We start from the raw sequence: 20,891 nt of genomic DNA, 5'->3' as shown, positions 1-20,891 counted from the left end.
AAAAGCACATATTGATGCACATGGTCCGCACACGTTATCGAAACAGAAGGGGCTCAGGCCACTGTGTCGAGACAAAGGAATAAAACAACTTTCGCCAACATGACACCAACCAAGTACATGGCAATCGCCGTACTATCAGATTTACCCTTAAAGACCCAACCGGTAATAACAGAAAACCTGCCCAGTAGCACTTACCATCTTTTGGGCTGTGCTGCGGCCAGGTCACTGCCTGCTCCGATAGGATGTATTACTACACATGCTTGGAATAAAAAGTGATTCTGCAAACGCCTCCTGCTCTCCAGCAGCCTTGCCTGCGAGCCCTACCTTGGCAAAACCGCGTTGGGTGGAACGAACAGCTCAGCTTTAGCCCTGGAGTCCTTCAGTCACTGGTAATTCAAGGAAAAGCAGCTAAGTAGCTCCACTTTGTTTCAGCCGAGTAACCTGCAAGGCAAACCGGAGCCGAGAGCAGAGCAGCACGATCCACTCCAGGCAGAAACCAACTTTCCTACCTTACCAGGAAAGCGCCATAAGTGACCTTAATTCAGCAGGAAGCTTGACCATACTGAAGTCCTGCTAGGTTTCCTGTCTTTATTTCCCCATATTTTATGATTATCCCCCACGCACTGACTAGCCACAGCCCACGCAGTACCCCCATGTACGAGCTGTCCTGAGTGCGTGCGCTGCACCGCAGTACCTCGTATTCCCCCAGGCCAGCTGAGCTCCACCTTTGCAAGGTGCTTACACATTACGATTTTCCCCAAATGACCCCCTACTGAATTTACTGTTTTGAACATTTTTATTGAAAGCCAAGCCATTTACTCTACGTTGTTAAGAAAAGCTCACAAAAGAGAAACACATGCTAAGTGGCAAGATTTTGGTATGTGAACTGAGGAAAAACAAATGTTAAGAAAAAAAAGAAAAAAAAAAAAAAAAGGACTTTGTTTTCTCCAAGACATTGGGAAGGAAAGAGAACTAGAGCAGTCTCCTGGCCTATGAATCCTATGGCAAGATCACATTTTCCAATGATTCAGTGATTAAAAAATTAAGGAACAAATGAATTTTATTTTATTTACAGACTGAATGAAGAAAATTTGTATTTGGAGAGGTGTTTAATACGACAACATAGTTCAAATTGCCTTTGATAGACTGTGTTCGAAGGCCTGGTTCTTCATCACCTGCATCCACAGAAAGCGTTAGCAAGTCTCTCATTTTGCCAGGAAGCTGTGGGTGAACTTAGTGTTCAAGAAAGCAAGAGGCCGGTGCCCCGAGGCTGAATGAGCTTCCCCTGTGCACCTCGGTCCTTGCAGCCACGCTCCACGCGCTGATCCGCGCCTCGACTTCCCCAGGGCAGAGGTATAACAACTAGGCACTGGTTTTGCAATGTCGGCTGGAGGTCAGACTCGAGACTTCTGACTTCACGACAGCATCAGAACCCAGTTCTTCAAGGAATAAAGACTAAACGATAGCCCCAAAAGTCAGGCTGGAGACAGTCCCTCGTTATATTTGCAATAAAAAACAAAGCCAGGGCAGCAGAAGCTGCATATCTGAACAACAGATGGATCCACCATTATGCAAAAAAATGCATTCCTTGATAAGTAACATGGCACTGAGCTATAAATGAACGGAGTCCCTGAACTATTTCTATTGGTATCTTTGGTGCTACCCTTCCACTCAGCAGGGCACCGAATAAAAATCTTCATTGTCACCTGCTCTTTTCTCTTTTCTGAATACCATCCAGGCCTCGTTACGACACGGTTGTCATGACACTCAAGTGTGCAGTGAGTGGGCTCGCAGGCCTTTCTTCTGGGTGAAAGATGGTACTGTGACTTCAGCAAGTTTTACAATATTAGTAAATAAGAGAATGATAATGCAATTTCATAACATTTCACAGTAAAATTACAACTGTTTTGAAAATACGGTGTCCCAAAAATGCTATCAGTAGTAAGGTCGCCGTGGATTGTTCTGTGGGGGAATAACAAGAGAAAATAATCAAAATTGCTATCTTCACAGAACAATGAGCATTTCAGCTTAATAACTATCTGAGAACACCACTGAAATGCAACATTTCTGACAGTGAAACCTGAGATTTCCTGTCAAAAATTACAAATGTAGCTTTCTAGGCCTGCTAGCATGCCGAATATAACATAGGCTACTGCAAACTTGCAAACCTTTTGCAATCAGGAAAACAGTTATTCAAAATAAACCATGCTAGGATTCAAGGACAACCCATCAGCTTCCTTTATGGGCAGCGTTTATACTTGGCAAGTACCAGATCAAACTAAAAGCACAAACTTCAGTAAAAAAAAAAAAAAGAAACAGCAAGGAAAACTGAGCATCCAAGGATGTTTTGGTAATGAAGATTTGATTCAACATGAACACAGAATTAAAGAGAAACTTTCAGAGCATTTGCTTTCTTGGCTAAGCGCTAAGAAACACTCCCACCCCTTATAGGCACAAAAGCATTAATGAATTTAGCCTGGTTTAGGGACCATCATACCAGTGGATTTGGTCGGAACCGGTAGGCCAGCATCATTCTTTTACGGAATGCCTCATACTCATCATCCTCCTTGGTTAGCTCGGCTGGACGATCAATGCCGAAACCAGCTCCATCCACAGCAGTAGTTCCCCTGTTGGAAAAGGGGGAACAAAGCCTCCATGGTAAACAAATGCGACAGATCAGCTTCCCGCTCACCAGAAATACTTGCTGCCTTCTGTATTCGAGCTTAGAGAACAAGAACTGGGGAGCACGGGGCATCGTCGTCACATGGAGAGCACTGCATCGGCAGAGACAGCTAACAGCAAGCGGCTTATTGCAGTTGCCACGTTTCTACCTGGCCCTTCTGAATCAATGATACTCGCCATTGTTAGATGGAAGCAGTAGTGTCAACATATATTTGCTTAATCTTTTAGCTCTGGTACAGGAACACAGCCTAGGCTTTGGAAGCCTCCCTGCTGAACCACGTTCTGCCTGGTGGATTAACCTTTGGCAGCCAAACGCACTGATTTGTATCTCGCTGATTGGAGGTAGACAGAACTTTAAACAAAGCGCCTCTTCCCATGCCTTCACTCCAGAAGAGTCTGGAAGTGGAAACATCTCGTTTCTGTGCGCACTCGGCACCTTCCTATCAACTCTTTAGAGACGGCAGAGCCTAGCAAACCACAACCCTTCCTCAATCCTGTGATGGGCAGGAACTGCCTTCCTTCTCCTGTTTGCAAGCCTCACTTTTTTTGATCACAGCAATCTTTTATCACAGGTCACATTTGAGCGAATAAGCACATCACCAGAGAAATCTTCCTGAGAAAGAGGAAGAGAAGTGCTCTGTAGAGATAGTTGTTTGTTTACTGCACAATACAGGGTATTATATATAAAAGGATCTAACGCTAAAAACAATTCAGAGTATATCCTACCACCAATATTTGGTTTTGAAGTTCAGCATATGCTACCAACAGATGATCCATCTAAGAAAATGCTAATCAATTTTTATAGAACTCCTGTACCTAAAGTTTTATTATATACAAAGTGTGATCAAATGAGAAAACTTCTGTATAACAGGGTGATGTCGAAAGAGTTGCATGATCACACTCAGAGCTCTTGGATATGGGGTAAAATATCTTTCAAACAGGGGTCTCGCAATATCATATACCAGTAAATGCCTTTACATACACAGTATACCAGGAACTAATGAGCAGGCATTAAGAGCACTCCAGCTGCAAAAGGCATGTTCTTCAATATTTAAATAAATCTATCATTTTAAAGACACAACTTAGTGCTTACATTCCCTGTGTGAGGTGCAGACAAGTATCATCTTCATTTTACAAATGGGGGAAGTGAGGCACAGAAGGCACCTCTCAGAAGAATATACTATGCAAATTGAAAGTAGAACTAAAATACTCTTGGCTCCGATCATACCTGCCTGGAGTAAAGTAACAAACCCGGTTCTTTTGGGGAGTAGGGGGAGGGAACAAAAAAGAGAGATTATTTTTCTCCTTTACTGAAAATATTCTATATTCTGTTCAAGTGATGAACTGCAGTCACATTCATTTCAGTTCTTTCCAAGGAGCATCAATTATTGGCCTAAGAGCAAAGGAACAGATCAATAGTGGAAGATCTCTACTTACTTGCTGACTGGATTTTTAATCCCCTGTCCATCTGAGCCAAGTCCCTCGCCTTCCTTCCAGCCCATTTTCATCAGCATTTGATAACCTATGTTTTCCACGGTCAGTTTGAACTCTTTATATTCAGAATAATCTGGCTCACGGCCTTCCTGCACAGAGACAAAAGGTAATGTTGATTAATTTGTATATGTATATACACATGTATCTCTGTGGGTCAGAGAAGGGGAAAAAAAAGTCAGCTTCAGCTACTGGAGGTGGCTGGAAGGTTCTGGCAGAGTTAATAACTAGCACGATTTCTTGGGATTCCATTTCTGCACCACCATAGAGAAGAAAACAGGTAAGTGATAAGGCACTGCACAGCCACACGAGCCCTGTAACGTAATCTGCAAGAAGCAGGGAATGCTACCATGAGATTAAGCTAAGAAATATTCAGCTCCTGAATTTAAAGTTGCTCAAGCTTCAGACACAGTTCTTATTTAAACCAAGATCTCCAGGGAACCTTGGACCCCATGCTGGTTACAAGAAAACATTATCAGGGATGCCAGCATCAAGAAATTCTACAGTTTAGGAAGAGCTGGCAGGTATGAAGAGCTTTGCATAAGCTTTTTGTAGGCTTTATACTTAACTGCAACTGTCTGGATAAAAATTCAAATTTCCCTTGCTTGGCAGCAACAACCACTTATCCTAAACCACAACAGCAGACACATGGCAGGTAGTCTGAGAGGTTTGTCTACAATTTCAAAATCCTGTCCCAATAGTCTGCTCTCTAATTTGCTACAACTGTTTCTCTGCAGAGAGCAGAAAACTAACCCTTTACTTCCTACAGAAGAGGTAACAGAGCTCCCACTGTCAAAACATCCAGAAGTAGCTCAAAGCTCCAAGGTGACTAACTACTGTGGAAGGGGCTGAACACGCTTGAGGTCTTTCCCTCATTGCTACTGGACGAGTCTGAAGCACTGCCTCTGTGCCCTAAGAAATCTCTGCTATTTCACCTTTAATGCCTTGAACGTCTCCATGAATTTCTCCAGCTCATCAGGTGGAAGAAAGTCTCCGATGAAATGTTTCCCTCTGCCCATCTGGGTCAGCTGCTCAGCCCACTCTGCCCAAGACATGAAGGAGAGAAAACAGCAATACTGCAACGTTCTTCGACTTGAAATTTCAGAGGGCTCTGTGAGGCTTAAAGCCTCACAGGAACGGATGGATATTATCTCCACTTACAAGCAGGGAAACCAAGGCATAGACCAATGAAAAGGTGACCCTGTAACTCCCACCGTGACAACATGATCTCAGATGCCTCCCTCCGGAGGCCTTTGTACAACAGCAGAGCAAGTGAGACGTTTGCATGGCAGGTCTCCACACACCTCGCGTCTTGTCCATCTCCATGCGTCGAAGCTGATGCTCCCACGTCCCCAGCTCACTGTCCACCTCTTCATCGCTGTCATAGCCATGCTGGTGCTGCTGAATTGCCTTTTCCCACATCATCTGCATCTCCTGCATGGCTCGCTTGTGTTTCATGATCATATCATACATCTGCTGCATCTAAGGGAAAAGAAGCAACAGCCCACTCAATAAGAGAGCCAGTCTATAGGCAGCAGGGTCTGCCACAGAGGCCTGTAGAGTTCTCCAGTACAGCCCACACCTGCCTTAACCTGTATCTGTTTTGCAGGTACGACAACCACAAATCCCTGCAGGCAGTGCTGCTGCTTGATCCAGCCAGCTCTCTTCTCAGATCAAACAGGAGCATGATGCACCGGTTCCTCTGAGAGAGGCATCCCGAGATTAGCGCTGAGGACAGCTGCCATCTGACCATCGTTTAGCCTACATAGCTTAAAACTGCCCTCACATCCCAGCAAAAGCCAGTTCTGCTCTCTTTCCACCAAAGCTTGCATGTATCCACCCACCTTCTCCCCACTTCTAAAGCAAAACATAACCAGCTGCAGATGTGACAACACACCTTATAGATTTTAGGTTTTAGTTTGGTAGGACAGCAATTGGCTGGCTTAATTCATATCCCCCAAAGTCCTGTAAGATATTTCTGCTGACTGCAGCATCACATGATTCTTAGGCATTCAGCACAAATCCTAGAGATTTGTTGGGCCACTGGGAAAATTTCTTTGGTATCTCCACCTCTATTTTCCCATCTAACTCAGCCACGCTGCCCTGTAATATGCTACTATACAAACAAACTTGGAAATCACTTCAGGACATTACCTCCTGCTGCTCCTTCAGCTGCTTCTTCTGGGCTTCAGAGAGCTCCGTCACACCCACTAAACCAACTGGTTTCCCTTTTTCATAACCAAGACCCTTGAGGTCCTGAACTGAAATAAGCACATATTAAAAGATTTTCAAAAATCTGAGACAGCTGTTGACACCAGAGAAACAGTATCTCAAGATCCCCTCATGAAGTTTCACACTCATTTCATAGGTCCAGCATTAAGACATTTAACTGAAAAATAGTGACTTGGTAAAATTTAGGGAATCACAGGAGCAGGAGAGCCAGTAGGGCTCAATTCCCCTGCCAGCTAGCTCAGAGCATTCCCTCATTCTGGTCCAAGATTCTGCTCATATGCTGTTAGTGGACTCACAACTTCTATCTCACGTCCTTCGAGGTCAGGCTGCAGGACAATCTGCTACACCATCCATGCTTTAAAAATCATTTCTCCTTTCATCTTAATTCTCCTCACGAGGCTTCTTTATGGACCCCAGTCATTGCAAAGAGTGATACTTAATTATTCAGAATTGAGTCAGAAGCTTATCTGAGCCTGTCAGCATATTGTCCAATCTGCGCACGTAAGTGTATGCTGATTACTATATAAACAGCAACTTCATTCAAAATGAAAAGCAAATGACCACATTAGAATAAAGACATGAGCATTATGCTGCTTTGGAAGTTTTCATTCCCGAAGGAGATTTTAGTTTCTAGTCTACAGGCTTAAGAAAGAACAACATTGCCAGGGATGTTGACCCCTACTTTCAAAGTGGGAAAATTCTAAGTCCCAGCTTGAGAATCCCATTGCTGTATCCTCCTTTTTCTGCAGAGGCCCATTTGGAAGCTCCTGCTTTGGAATGATTTTGCTGCTGTACCAGATAAGGCCTGAAATTAGATATTAAGATTACCTGGGCAGGGAACCTGCTGGTTTAAAATGATAGCACTTTGCATTCAGGGGTCAAATTAAAAAAAGAAAACAACAAAAAGCCTAATTTTAATTGGTACACCATGAAAAAGAGCAATAGAAACATTGCTGGAGCTGTTGCCATGAAGAATGCCTTGCAAACCTGTTTCATATATATCTAGCAGGATGGCAGTTCCCCTCTAAAGCACCTCAGGGTCAGCATCCCAACAGTTAAATATTTAAAGGATTAAAAGAAGACACACAACCGCACTTTAAAGTGTGTTGCATTTTTCAATACAAAGAAAAGGATTGCTTCCTAATGACTGCAAAAGCCTCAGTTTGAATGCAAGTCCAGACTATGGCTAAATGATGCTTCATTAATTATTCATCATCTATTAATTATGAAGCCCAATAATAATAGGATCATTGTTCATGACACCAAATGTCTACGCAGCATGCTAATTAGACCCCAGGGGTTGTCTTCTCCCTTCGTCTTACTCTCCCTCAGGGCAATTGATCTGAGCGCTCATATCTCCCCTCCTTTCCAGTATGCTTTTGGCCAAGCATGTCATGATTGGAGAGTGGCTTCCTTAAACTCCAGCCTCCCAAGGAGAACATAAAACAGTGCATCATCCCTCCCTCACACAGCTAGAGCCTCAGCACATTCACACCAGCGCCAGGAGTCAGCTCTGCAGGAAGAGTTATGTAAAACACTGCAAGAGGTTTCCTGAGAGAAGGGAAGCAATGAGCAGTGTTACACTAGGCCCGGTGCTAGGAAACACACTTCAGCTCCCAGGAAGTAACAGCAAATAGAAAAATAAATCTATCCATTATTGATAAAAAGACTGATTTCTCTCTCACAGACAGCAGTGAGACTTGGAGACAGTTTTAATGAATACGCTAGAGCCATTCCGTGTAAAACTTGCAGCAAATAATCTTGCCCCAAAAGCTACGCGGGACTGGGGCACTCGAGCACCAGCCCTAGTCACAGATTCACCTCCTTTCTCAGGGCATGGGAAAGCTTTCTTTGAATGCACTGAGGAAGACTCTCTGCCCTTCACAGAGGTCAGCAGCTCTTTGGCTTAGTTCTGAATTGCATAAACACTCAGGCTAAGAGCCAGGCATGGCTCAAGAGGCCCCACTAGCTGGTGGCTTGCCAGCATATATAACAACCTTAAAGGAGAAAGGTAAAGCTGTGGCATCATCTTTTACATCCCAGAAAATATACGCCACTGCTCCTCCTTGCGCTAAAACTACATCTGGGTTGTCTGACTGGTATGGTACCTGCAGACTTTATGATGAGATAATGTTGGAACAGTTGCTGTAGAAATTTAGCTCTGGGGGGGGCATTTTGTAGTCCTGGCCAAACGTACAATAATACATCCAGGAAAAGTTGACGGAAAGAGCAAAACTCCACCTCGAGCCACATCTGGAGTTAGAAAAGTCTATTCACAAATAAGACCAGTCAATGTATTTACATAAAAATGGATAATAAGATTTAAGTTCATTACAACAGGGTAGCACCAGGCAAACACTATGCAAAAGATAAGCATTTGCTTCTCAGTCTCGTGTTCAGCAGGCCTGGGAAAAAGAGCTTTTTTTGCAATATATATTTTTTCTTGAATGACATCAGTTTTGCTTACAGGGTTAATGGTGCAGTCTATCTGCAGCATTGGCAGAAGACTATCTGAAGGTTTATCCCTTACCCACATGCCCAAAGAGGAGCTTCTTACAACAGGAGCGAATGTCCTTTAAGGACAACAGGAGAAATTACAGTACAGAAGAGTCTGATTTTTTGCTTTATAGTCTGAAGATCATATTCAATCAAAATAAATCAGACCCAACCCAACCCAGTATTAGGTTTCAGAATATTCTAATGATATCTCTTAATTTTCCATTAGTCCCCAGAGTTCACTAATCACAATATCCCTGTTCTATTCAGCTTTTCAGACAACCTCAATAAATTTAAGAAGAGTCTTGTTTATGTCCGAAAGGGCTACACTTTCTCCTCTGTATGATACCGATTTATTACTATGAGTAGACAGGAAAAGAATGAGAACAGTCCTCCCCTAAACCCCCCAAAATTGCTAAGAATACAGGGATAAGATATGAATATTTAGGAACCAAAGCACAACGTGCAACTCTAACCTTCCACAGGACCAGGGGTGTAATTTGGTATTCTGTTCACCTGTCAGGTTAAAGATGTTAATTCTAGAAAGGGATTAGTTGATCTGAACCAATAAAAGAAACCTTCTCCCTGCAGAGTATTAACAGCACATTAATAGTTGATCTGTTATGCCTGGCAAATTGTTTGCTGTCCTTTTCTTCTACTTGACACAAAGCCCTGTAGAAAGTGAGCATGAACACTGCTAGCATGTCCCTGTCTAATTAAGGGGAGGCTAAAAGGAAGAGCCAGGGGAGATTTCAGCAGGAAGCATACTGCAATGAGCACATGGATAGCCTTGCAACCCCCCACTGCCGCAGGAGGCATTAAGATGAAATTCTATATTTGTTTTAATAGTGTCTGCCCAGCTTCAGCATCTAAGCTTCATCACTGTCTGCAAGCAGGGAAGGGGGGAAAAAAAAACCAAAAAACCCTCTAGATGTACAAAATGAGGGAAGACCTTTGCATCCAATTTCTAGCTTACTAGGAGCAGCAGTTCAGGGTCAAATGAATGGGGCATCCAGGTTGGCACCCTGTCTTGTACATACAAGCGAGATGTATGGACAAGACTTCCATATAGGGGTGCAATCAGTAAATAGAGCATCAAAATTACATAGACACTTCTCTTCATCTACATTTGAAGTGCTGCATGAGGAGACAGAGTCCTTCCTTCCCGACCTCTGCAGCAATCAGACACCACAGCATATACAGGCAACCCTGCATCTTATCCAAGCTTAACAAAGCTATCAACATTTGAGCAATTATCTCCTCTACAATCCAACCAGAGCTAAAGACCTGCTGACTCGGAGCAAGGAATTCTACAGGCCGACCACATATTGAGAATTATCTGTGATCTCACCCTGCAGCTCAGAAAATTATACCTTGTTTTATATTACTCATCCCACTTCGTCTGTTCTGCTATTGCTTTTTGAAAGAAGTCCTTACTGAGACAGGTATTTATTACTTTTCCTGCGACTCTAGCCTCATACCATTAATTCTCTCAGCTTGCCAACACCAACTACCGTATCTTGTGCCTGTTCTTTCTCCCTTTCACATCCTTTCCCCATACCACACTAATTGGGCAAAGGATTCAAATATGCCCGCTTAAATATCTGCACTCATCTGTTGTCACTGAATGACTTAGTTTTTTGTATGCATCTCTGTCTACCTAATTACCTATCTGCACATGCACTGATGGGCCACAAGAGTTCAACCTCAACTAGAAACACCTAGAATAGAAAAATTTCCGATAGAAATAGAAAAATCTTCCGATACTCAAATTGAGCTGAACACTCTGGATGAACTTGGCAGGTGAAGTAATAGGGGCATCAGCCTCAAGAGTGAATGAGCACTGTGAACCCTGACCGTAATCAAATGAACTGAAATGGGAGTAAATTTGATCTGGAAGTTATACTTGTGTCCCCCAGCACCTGGGAAACAGCTATTCCTATTCAGCATTCTGATCAGTAAAAATAAAGATGGAAGCGTGGCCCAGGGATTTTAATCTACCATGGGGAATAAGCACAGTCAGCCTTTGATATTTGTTTTCTGACAGTCTCTCTTCCTGAAGTGAAATAGCCCTAAATAGCATACAGGCTGAGGCTGTAATGAGCTATAGCCCAGCAGGGTTTTAGAGATAGCTGAAGAATGATAAGATCCAGTCCCTGGTGTCAGCAAGATAAAGTAGTTTATCGGGGTTTCCACAGAGGGAGAGTTAGCTACTAGACCGGGCTTAAAGACAGGGGGCTGGTGACTGAGGAGATTACAACGGGAGATAGACTTCTTGGGTTTCCTGTTTACACAGCCAGCTGGGCCGAGGCAGAACACACTCCCAAAGAAAAATAGCTAATCAACACAATATACAGACCTACTAACCTGAAAGCGGGGAAGGAGAAGAATCCAACTGATGCTGGACAAGCTGTGGGAGAGGCAGTTCAACCTTGTCTTCCTCCGGCCCCCACCTGCTCTTCCGCTTCTTTTTAGTAGTGCCTGTGGCAGTAGCTGTTGCAGTGGCAGTAGCTGTGGCTGTGGTTGCTGCTGCTGCTGCTGTTGTTGTTGTAGCAGTAGTTGTAGCTGTCTGATCAGATGGAGTCAAAGAGGATGATGGTGACGGTGAGGGCAAGGGTGAGGGCAAGGACGGTGGCAAGGACGATAAGCATGACGGTGACGGTGAGGCCTCTGGAACGGTCTTCCTTTTCAGACTAGATTCTACATGCAAGGGGGCACATGTGGAGCTGGTTTTGGCCTTACGGAACTCCTCCAGCTTCTGCCGGTAATACTTGTAGCCTTTGCTGTTTGGCTCATATAAAAACCTAATAAAAAAAGAGAAAAAGGTTTTGTATGCAAGTCATCTCCAGGGGTTGACCTATACCACAGATTGGTCAAGGCTTCCCTTTCCTACAACTTGTGCTTGCAAAACCAGCCTTCCCACACACTTCCTTGCTCTCCAGCACCATCCTGTGTATACGTCTGTGCAATGCAGGACTCCGCGTGCTTGCACAAAGTAGACTGCAAGCCACTGGGATCAGGAAGCACATTTCCCATTCATAAGTGAACCACAACTATTTATGGTGCCAAATAAACACATGGTACTAAAAAGGATCATGTTACATCTGTAGAAACGCAGGATCCACCCACAAAATACACTTGCCTTCCAGAACGTTTGGAAAGACTGCAAGGGCTCCACAACACATCAGCTTCCAGTTCACAGAAGAAAAACAGAAACAACCCCCCTGTTCAAGTCTTACCAATGGAAATGCCAAACCACTGCCTAAAGAAACTGCTTCCACCCTCTACTCAACCTAGAAGCCGAGACACTAGCAGCCTGTTTAATTTTGCCATGATTCCTCCTGATGCCTCATACACAAAAAACACTGTTTCAGTTGCTACCCCTTCCAGAAATAAGCATCTCTGACCTTTTCGTTGAAATAAAACTCCTTAGTCTCTGTGGGAAGAACATGAGCGGCCCCCAGTCTAGCAGCTACATAAAATAAATACACTCACGTTTGTTACAAATGTGTTATTTTGGGGGGCTCCCCCCTCCGATTTAAATACTTTAAGCAGAAACTTTGTCTCTTCATAACTTCTCTACAATCTTCCCTTTTTAGAAAGATCAGTTTAATACTTGCTACAATCTATTCTGTGAGAGCAGACACTCTCCCAAGGAAAATGGAAAAGGCCTCTTGCCTGTTACATCTATTGCTGCTCTGATCCCACACAACACACAGGCAAACACAAACACACCTCTGATGCATTTTAAAATTCACTAAATGTTGTCTTGTGCCCCTCAATTTGATTAATTGCACTGGTAAATTGCTTCAAGACTGAACACAGGGCAAGACTGGACACTCCCGAAGGAGAGCCTGATGAAATCCGAACAGAGGAGGTGGTGTTTAACTTGACTGTGCTCAGGTGGGACCACCAGGCCGGTTTTAAGGAAATCATTTTTTAAAGGAAAATAAATAACAAAACAGCTCAGATATTGGCACGTCTGTCTAATATTATTCACAACACAAGGGCTCTGCCCCAGAGGTCAGAAGGCAGCCAATAAAATGCCAACATTTCAGCAAAAAAATAAAGCTTACTGAGTCTCACTTCACTCCCAGAGAACGCACCAAATTGTTTGTAAGGGCAGAAAAATGAAACATGCATGAGACCAAAGGGAGACATTAAACAGCTGTCAGTGAACACTAAAGAGAACAATTCACATCTGATAGGCTGAGAAAGATTTTTCCAAAGGGGGACCTAACGGTGAAGGAGTGCTACCTGCAGGTTAGTGAAGATGCCGGGTAAAGAGCAACCCAGGGAATTAATCAGACAGCGGCAGTGAGAATGAGTGGTGGCTGGGGGCCCACAGCAAAAATCAGCTGCAGGGAACAGTATAAAGGTAAGAATTATACTAGTACATTGCAACAGAAAGGAGGTGGGGAGAGAAGGAAATTGCAAATTAATTTTAGGGAAAGCTGTCATTGGAGGAGAAACACCAGACAGCCCGTTTTAAAAACCACCACCCTTTCACGACGCTTTGGGCTTGACTAGCCAAAAGGAGCATCTTGCAGTAAAGAGCAAACAGAATGGCAGCTCTACCGCTTTGCAAAAGCGGTTGTTCTGTGGAGTGAACAACATTCCTGGCACAAACCAGCGTCTGCTATGAATAACGAACAACAACATAGTTGGATGCTAAACAGATACATGGAAGAAAGCCCCTGAACCTGTTCTGAGCTCATACAGACTTTCAGGCAGGACTTGGGCTTAAGACAGCAAAAACGAATAGACAAAAACAGATGAAAAGAAGTAGAGGAAGAGGTAATGCATAGGTAACAAACTGATCAGCTGATCACAGGACAGGCCTCCAGTTTCATGATTTCTAGTACAAGTTTAAGTAAACATGTATTCATTCTTTGAAAATAAAAAGGAAGGCCTATAGCAGGATGGCGAAGAAAGGGTAACAAGATCAGGAAGAACCTTTTATGTGAGAAGCAGCATAAAAACGTAGCATGCAAACAGCTGTAGGAGAAAGTAACAATGGCGAGAGTTGGACAAGCACGGAACATAATCCAAAAGAACTGAGCTACAAACACACACTGCATATGCTTACAAGTTAGTTCAAGCAGGGTTAACTACGGATTTCTTTGTTCTCTTCCTAGCTTTGACACTGATTCTCTTTGTGGCTCTGGGCAAATAGCTTCCTATCCTTGTGCCTTGGTTCAAACTGTGAAGCTTAATTAATGTTTTCAAAGCTATTTCAGAAACAGCTTGGAAATACAAGAGTATCAGTGCTATAATTGCACTGTCACTTATAACTTCAGACTTACCACAAGTTTGCTTTTATTTTTTTTTTTAAAAAGGAAAATAAAAGGCCCAGCCAAGCTCTCTGCCCTCCCTTCCTCCCTCTCACAATACACTCAGCTGCAGGTTTCTTCCTTACCTGAAAGCATGGTTCTCTCGGTTGTTCTGCAAGGCAATAGCTTCCACCTCAGGACCCCCGTCTGCTATGAACCTGGCCAGTTTCTCAGCAAAGTTCTTTGTCTCTTCATCCTCTGGGGGTGAAACTTTAAGCAGGCTGTCAGTACTGGGCCCAACTCACACAAGCAACAGTCAAAGCCTATCTGTTCTAAGAACCCCAAGAGCAGAATAAGGGCAAAAGGTCGAGTTTATTTTTTAGAAATATTACACATAAACAGTCAAAGAGTTTATAATCATAAGAACATGATATTGCATAAAGTGGTAAAACAACTTTGTAATCAGAGGAGTGCCCATTCACACATCAATTTCCTCTATGCCAGGAGCTAGACGAGAGCAGATTAACAAACAAACCAGCTTTTGTCTTCAAGGATGGACATTTGTTTCTCTCTACTGCAGAGGAAGTCTGTTTCTTCCTCCTGTGTTAGGCTGTTTTCCATAGCATTACACCTCAGTACTTTCAATCATCTCTAGTTTAAAGCATTTGCCACTGAAGTTAACAGAGGCAAAATGGGAAGGCCCTACAAAAAGTGGCAAACTAATAATGCACAGTAATCCCACTTGTACCTACTGTCACTATGCATCTCCTCGCCATTTTAGGGGAGGGTTGTAAGACAGAAGAAACTCTCCATGGAATAGTCCCAATCCTCACCTGGAAGAGGTGGTTACTGCAGCCTTAGTCCAAAGGCACAGAGAAGGCTCAGATCATTAATATTTCAAGCATATTTGATGTTTATAAGGAGCCAGGCAAATACGTTATTTAGCCAAGACAGCCTTATATGACATTTGCTACCTGGACAGTACCAGTGCCAGTACTCCAGTGTCCTGGCACAGGACCAGGAGGCAGAAGACATGATTATAAGCCATGGACAAGTCATAACCTTTCCTTGCTTCAATATTCCACACCTGTAAAGTATGGATAATACTGCTTAGCTTCCAAACTGCTGTAACAGTTAGTTGATATTGGTAACAAGCTCTTTCAGCCTACAGTCTATTAAATCATGATTTGTTTGCGCTGTTAACTTATCAGCATGACAGCTAAATTGCATTAATGCTCCTTTTCACAGAAAAGGAATCTGACACGGAGAGGCTAAGTCTTTTGCTAGGGCCACGCAACAGGCCTATAGCAGAGGCCGGGCTAGAAGTGACAACGCCTGGCCCACAGACCACACCTCACCCACGAAACACCTTCTGTCTCCTAACACAGTTAACCAGGTTCTGCGCCCACAATACCTATTTGCTGGCAAATCATCCACTTCTGCTGTTTCTCCACCTGAAGCCACAGCCCCCTATTTGCAAGGATTTACGTCCCAAACAGAAGATAAAAGCTTCGGATAGGGAAATGGCAGCAGAAATGGGGATTTTTCAAAGAAACCGTTTTCATTGATAATGAATCAAATAAGAACATCTGAGAAAAAGCACTTTTACTCAATGTACTTTCAGGACTGAAACATATTTTCCAGAACACAGACAACGGAGAATCATTTTCCTTTTAGTTCACTTTGTTAAGGATTTTGAAGAACACCAGAGAAACCTCTTTCATGAGCCTGTATATAGAGTATGACATAGTATGCTGTGGGCATGGAAAATAATCATTTTGGCACAAGAGTTTGATGCCATAGTGTCACTATCTCCTTCCACTTGTGACTTTTTGAAATTTTATTTACAGGTAGTAGACTGACAGCCAAATATCCACCTTGACTGTTTCCAAAACAGATCTAACAAGCAGTTACAGGGACAGTGAAGAAGGCATAGGTAGTTTCTGTAATTCATAGACTATTCTCCAGACCCCAGTCTTAATTACCTTTCTCAGAAGAGGATGCCTGAGAACTTTGATTCTCTTTTCTTATCTCTGCCACTTTCTTTCTGTAGTAAAGGAATTCTCTGCTGTTCTTATCATGTAAAAACCTAAGGGCAGGGGTTGGGGGAAATGAAGGAAAAAGGGCAGAAAATATGCATCAGCAACAGCTATACACAAACATTGATACTCTGGGATGTAAATAGCTCAAAAGACTAAATAGAAGATAAATTACTCAGAATGCACTTCAAATTATAAGATCTTTAGCAGATATAAATGCACTTAGCTCTAATCTAAGGTCTCATATCCAAATGTTTGTGCCACTTGACTGAGGAAAAAAAATATATATATCTGTCTCTCCTTCCCATATAAGAGAGAATTGCATGTCCACAGCCATGCAGCACATCAATGGCAGAGGAGAGAACACAGTCTGGAGATCCAGTCCAGTATCAAATGCTAGATGATGCTGTATACACAGCCAGATCTCCAAGTTTACTCCTAATCCTACTAACTGATCTGTATCCTCAGCAACATCACAGTACCACTTTGTCTCAGTTTCCCCAACTTTAAGACAAGTATTCACAACAGATCTCAAATCCAGTGAAGGATAAACCAAAAACATCCATGAGATGTGCATATACAAGGCTGATATTTTTCTCCTACAAAGAGGCAGCGTGCTGCTTTGGAAGACAAGAGTTATTCCACACTTACGAAAAAGCAGGGTTATCCTTGTAATCTTCCATAGCGACCTTCTCTAATTCTGGTCCCCCTTCAGCCACGAACCTAGCCAGCTTTTCCACCACTTGTCGGGTCTCCGCATCCTCTGGGGGTAAAACTTTAAGCAGGCTGTCAGTACTGGGGTTCAACTCACACACCAAACAGGCAACAGGTACATTACTTCTACGAACCACAGAGGCAGACAAAAGTAGAACGGGAATGGGAAGAAAGAGGATGAAATGGGGGATCCAATCTTACACAGCTGTACAAATTACAATTCCTCGGTTACCATCAGTCTCTGCACTCCCCTTCTAGAAACTAAGGGGTCTGACTAGGTTTTTCCCCACATGGAAAAGCCTAAGATTTGGATCACCAAAACTCCAATTTGCCACGCAGTTTGCTTCTGACAATTTTACTCCACACAAAACACATGAGGAGGTGGGAACAGGAATTTGGACTGTTTTTTAATAGCCACATTACTCATGAAAAATTACAGATTCCAGGTCCTAAGACATCATTCTGTATCCAGACACCAGAGACAGCTGGTGTAGCTGGAGCATACAGTTCTTCCTCCTGACACCTGCCCATGGCTCAGCTCTCACTTGGAGCGAATCCCAGAGATGAGAGGAGAGCTCAGTCTCCAGGAAACTGCACTTTGCTTTCTGTGCCAAGAAAGGAACCCACTAACACTGATCACGACTGCAGATCTGATGTAGCACACATTCAACGGAAACTAAACAGACGTTTGCCTAGACAACAATGTTTTGGATAAGGTGCTGAACAAAGAGCACACAGGAGCAGAGCTGTCCACACCAACCCAGACTAAGTTTGAACCCAGGACCTGTAAATTAAGGACCCACAGTCTGTCTTCGTTCTCTGCAGCCATAGGCTATATTGCAATGTGTTTCACACTTACGTTCAGACTTGCTAAGATTATGCTTTTATAAATTCCCATCAGAAATAGCTAGACTTTTTAAAAAAGATATGATGAAATGAACTACGACACAAGGCTTAGTATGACTTATTTAGCAACTCCAATCTAATTTTATACCTGATTAAGACACATACAAGAAAATTTAGATCATGAAGCAAATGTGCTTTCTGTCTCCCTAGTCTATCATATTCAAAGAAACTCGGTTATCTAAATGCTGCAATATTCTTCGTTGCTTTTCTATCCCTTTTAAAGCAGCCAGGACCTCTAAGGTGAGATTTTCCAATAAAACTTTGGAAATAGATAAGAACTTTGATTTTACCTGGTCATTATTTCATGCCTTCGTGTGACTGTGTACATACATATACATATTTTTCTACATGGCCACTCCCAAGTGGGGATATTTCATTTTCTATCATTTAAAAATTAAAATTCCACTTCAAATATAGGGATTTTATACATACATAGACAAATAGCTTTTTAAAGACAACTGTTCACTAGTCAGAATAGATTTCAATTGCAGGGAAGGAGGGGGAGGCAGAATTCCTACAATTAGCAAGCAATCAGGCTCCTTTAACAGCAGAATACATTCCTTCTCTCTCATTGCTTTCAGGGATCACTCACTGGTGAAGTGCTTGTCTTGACAGCTCAGAGGCATTCCCCCCCCCCCTTGGAATCCCCTACACACAAAATAGGCTTGGCCTAACTACAGCGAGTGACCCATCTCCCATACTGGGCACAGGCTGGATGAATAACACCTAACATCTGGCAGGGAGCTCTCGCCTCATAGTCCACTCAGCCCTTAGCTTTTTCTGCTGAAGCTGGCTGTGGAGGAGTCCACTAGCATTAATGGTGTCATTTATACTTCACGATGCATAACTCTGCACATAGGAAATGCGCTAGGAACACCAATCCAGGGCACGAGACACTCCTCCGTTCCCTTCCCTTTCCCCCCCTCCTCCCCAAATCAACTGCTAATGAGAAAGCATTGAGGGAACCCTGTTCCCACAGTGAACCCCTATCACCAGGGTAAGTGAACCTGTATAAACAGCATAGCACAAGATGTCATTTACCTTTAATTTCCAACCACTGCTCATAATCCTCCTCCTCATCTTCATCTGGTGACTGAAACACACTGAGGCGGTTAACGACCGGGGTCTGTTTGGAATGGGAGTAGTTCTTCGCTTGGTGCAGCATGCTGTTCAGGACCTGACCAGGGCGCTTCCCAAACAGCAAAGGTTTCTTCCCAACGTTTGATGCAGAAGTGTTTGCCGAGTTATTAGTAGAACTTGGGGGAGGTTCTTAGAAAAAAAGGAGGGGAAAATAATTCCTGTGCATCCTTCCTGTTTTCATCTCAGAAGGTTACAAATAACAACACGCAGTAATACAGCTGCAATAGGCAGCTATTTTAAGAGTAAGTTAACGACACTGACTGGTAAAAGCTGTGTAACTAAGTGAAATTTATGGTGATTTTTCCAAGGTGAAATTCAGGCTAGAAAAGAGATGCTTCTCTTTATAGCACCTATTGATGGCAAAAGTGCGAACCTCCCTAGCACATACCATCTTGAAGAAAGATTTCAATCCAAATTTAAATGGGATCATCACTGTTTTAGAATTTACTCATACTAGTAACAGCTCACAGCTAAGTTCCTAATGCCAACATACATGGAAGCAGCTCATACAAGGCCAGTATCATCAAGAGAAGAAGGCCTCCTGTTGCTCAGAAGTTGACCTACCAGTACTTGACTTTTCCTTCTGCAGCTTGAGAAACTGCTGGAGGAAACTGCCATCATTAACAAACTTGTTGGAAACAGAGGCTTCATTTTCAGTACCTTCATCTCTAAACAGAAAAAGAAAAGCAGGTGATGGTACTCGACATCTTCCCCAGTCCCCTCATATGCACTTATCTTGGACAGAAAAGAAGATAAACACGAGTGATTACTAATCTCTCTCATTTAATGCTGAAAATACATCTAGCTTTTTGAAAGCACAAGAATCATTCAGCTTGCTGCTTATCACATTTACCCATGCTCTCCATCTGGCTTGTTTGCTACCACACTGAACAGGATTTCTACTTGTGCTGTGATGCTTCTGAGAATTCTAGGTAAGCATTTAACCAGAGCTAATCCTTTTAACCTGTGCTAGCCCTTAGGAGCTTCTACAATGACAATGGTTATAAGACAGATAACAAATAGGAAGCAGGAGGAAAACGTAACAGTACTGTGCTAAAAATATGATCCTCGTTTGCACACAGCTGTTCTCACTAATATCTGAGAAACTACAAGTCTAGGTAGATCGATTAAACTACAAGTACCCCAGTGTTGCCAAATCTGACACGTAATTATTCAATTATTAGTTTCAGCCTTCTCAGCGTTTGCCTCTAAGTGCAAGAGCTGTGTAAAACTTGCCTATCCACTTTCATCTGACATGTTTTCTGCCAGTTAAGCTCAAACCCAAAAGTGCCATTACTCGCACGTACTCTCCAAACAGAGGCAGCTGCTGTATGCTCAGGTAGTTCTGCCTTGCCTGCTGCTCCAGCCTAGCCTCGATCTCCCTCTTTTTCTGCGCTATCAGCTCTTCTTGAAGAAGGATGTTCGCGTTCGTCTTTGCCGATTTAGGCTGCGCGACCCCAAACCACCTGCTGGCCTTCCCTGCAGAGAAAGGACGGGATTAGCAAAATCAGCGCCGGAGGCCGCCCCGGGCGGACGCGGCTCTCGCACGGCGCCGTCGCGCTGCCCCGGGGCCCCCCGGGCTCCCCCGGCCCGGGCTGCTAGTGGCGGCCGCCTCGGGGGGGTCGGGCCCCGCTGCCACCCCCACGCCGGGCGGGCGCGGCACGCCGCCTCCCCCCTCCGCAGGCGGGGACCGCGCAGGCCGGGGAGGGCCGGGCACGGCGGGGCAGGGGCCGAGCGGCGCCCCCGGGGCGGCCATACCTGGAGCATCTCTGTGGTTGTCCATTTTGGAGCTCCCGTCCCACAGTGCACCGCGGCTCCGCGGGCGGGGAGGTGCGGAAGAGCCGTGCCGCAAAGGCTTCTGGGAGCTGTAGTCCGAAGGCTCTCTCCGCCTCCCCTGCGCTGTCTCCGGGGAAAAAGA

The 20,891-nt window shown here is 43.8% G+C and overlaps 1 protein-coding gene across 1 annotated transcript; it reads right to left on the bottom strand.

Annotated features, from left to right (window-relative positions):
* Positions 1–1,042: 1,042 nt before the first annotated feature.
* On the bottom strand, positions 1,043–20,843 carry SUGP1 (SURP and G-patch domain containing 1). Its single transcript, XM_064497459.1, has 14 exons — positions 20,732–20,843; positions 20,281–20,452; positions 19,538–19,641; positions 18,875–19,102; positions 16,865–16,988; positions 16,160–16,263; positions 14,321–14,444; positions 11,269–11,705; positions 6,328–6,434; positions 5,478–5,655; positions 5,109–5,215; positions 4,120–4,265; positions 2,498–2,627; positions 1,043–1,962 (listed from the first exon to the last, which is right to left on the bottom strand). Exons 1-14 carry the CDS (start codon positions 20,754–20,756, stop codon positions 1,936–1,938), a joined length of 2,013 nt encoding a protein of 670 aa, XP_064353529.1. The 5' UTR covers positions 20,757–20,843; the 3' UTR covers positions 1,043–1,935.
* Between the last annotated feature and the right edge of the window lie 48 nt (positions 20,844–20,891).

This window comes from Dromaius novaehollandiae, chromosome 25 (genome assembly GCF_036370855.1).
Source record: "Dromaius novaehollandiae isolate bDroNov1 chromosome 25, bDroNov1.hap1, whole genome shotgun sequence".
NCBI lineage: Eukaryota > Metazoa > Chordata > Aves > Casuariiformes > Dromaiidae > Dromaius > Dromaius novaehollandiae.
Note: the sequence above shows the minus strand (reverse complement) of the source record. Positions and strands in the feature narration are given on the sequence as shown.

What these genes read in the sequence shown, in the direction of transcription:
- SUGP1 (XM_064497459.1), bottom strand. Translation starts at nt 20,756, where the DNA reads ATGGACAACCACAGAGATGCTCCAG. An exon ending in AAGGATAACCCTGCTTTTTC is followed by an intron (nt 16,264 to 16,864) that starts GTAAGTGTGGAA and finishes CCCTGCCCTTAG; the next exon opens with GTTTTTACATGATAAGAACA. An exon ending in GGTTCCGACCAAATCCACTG is followed by an intron (nt 1,963 to 2,497) that starts GTATGATGGTCC and finishes ATTCCCCCACAG; the next exon opens with AACAATCCACGGCGACCTTA.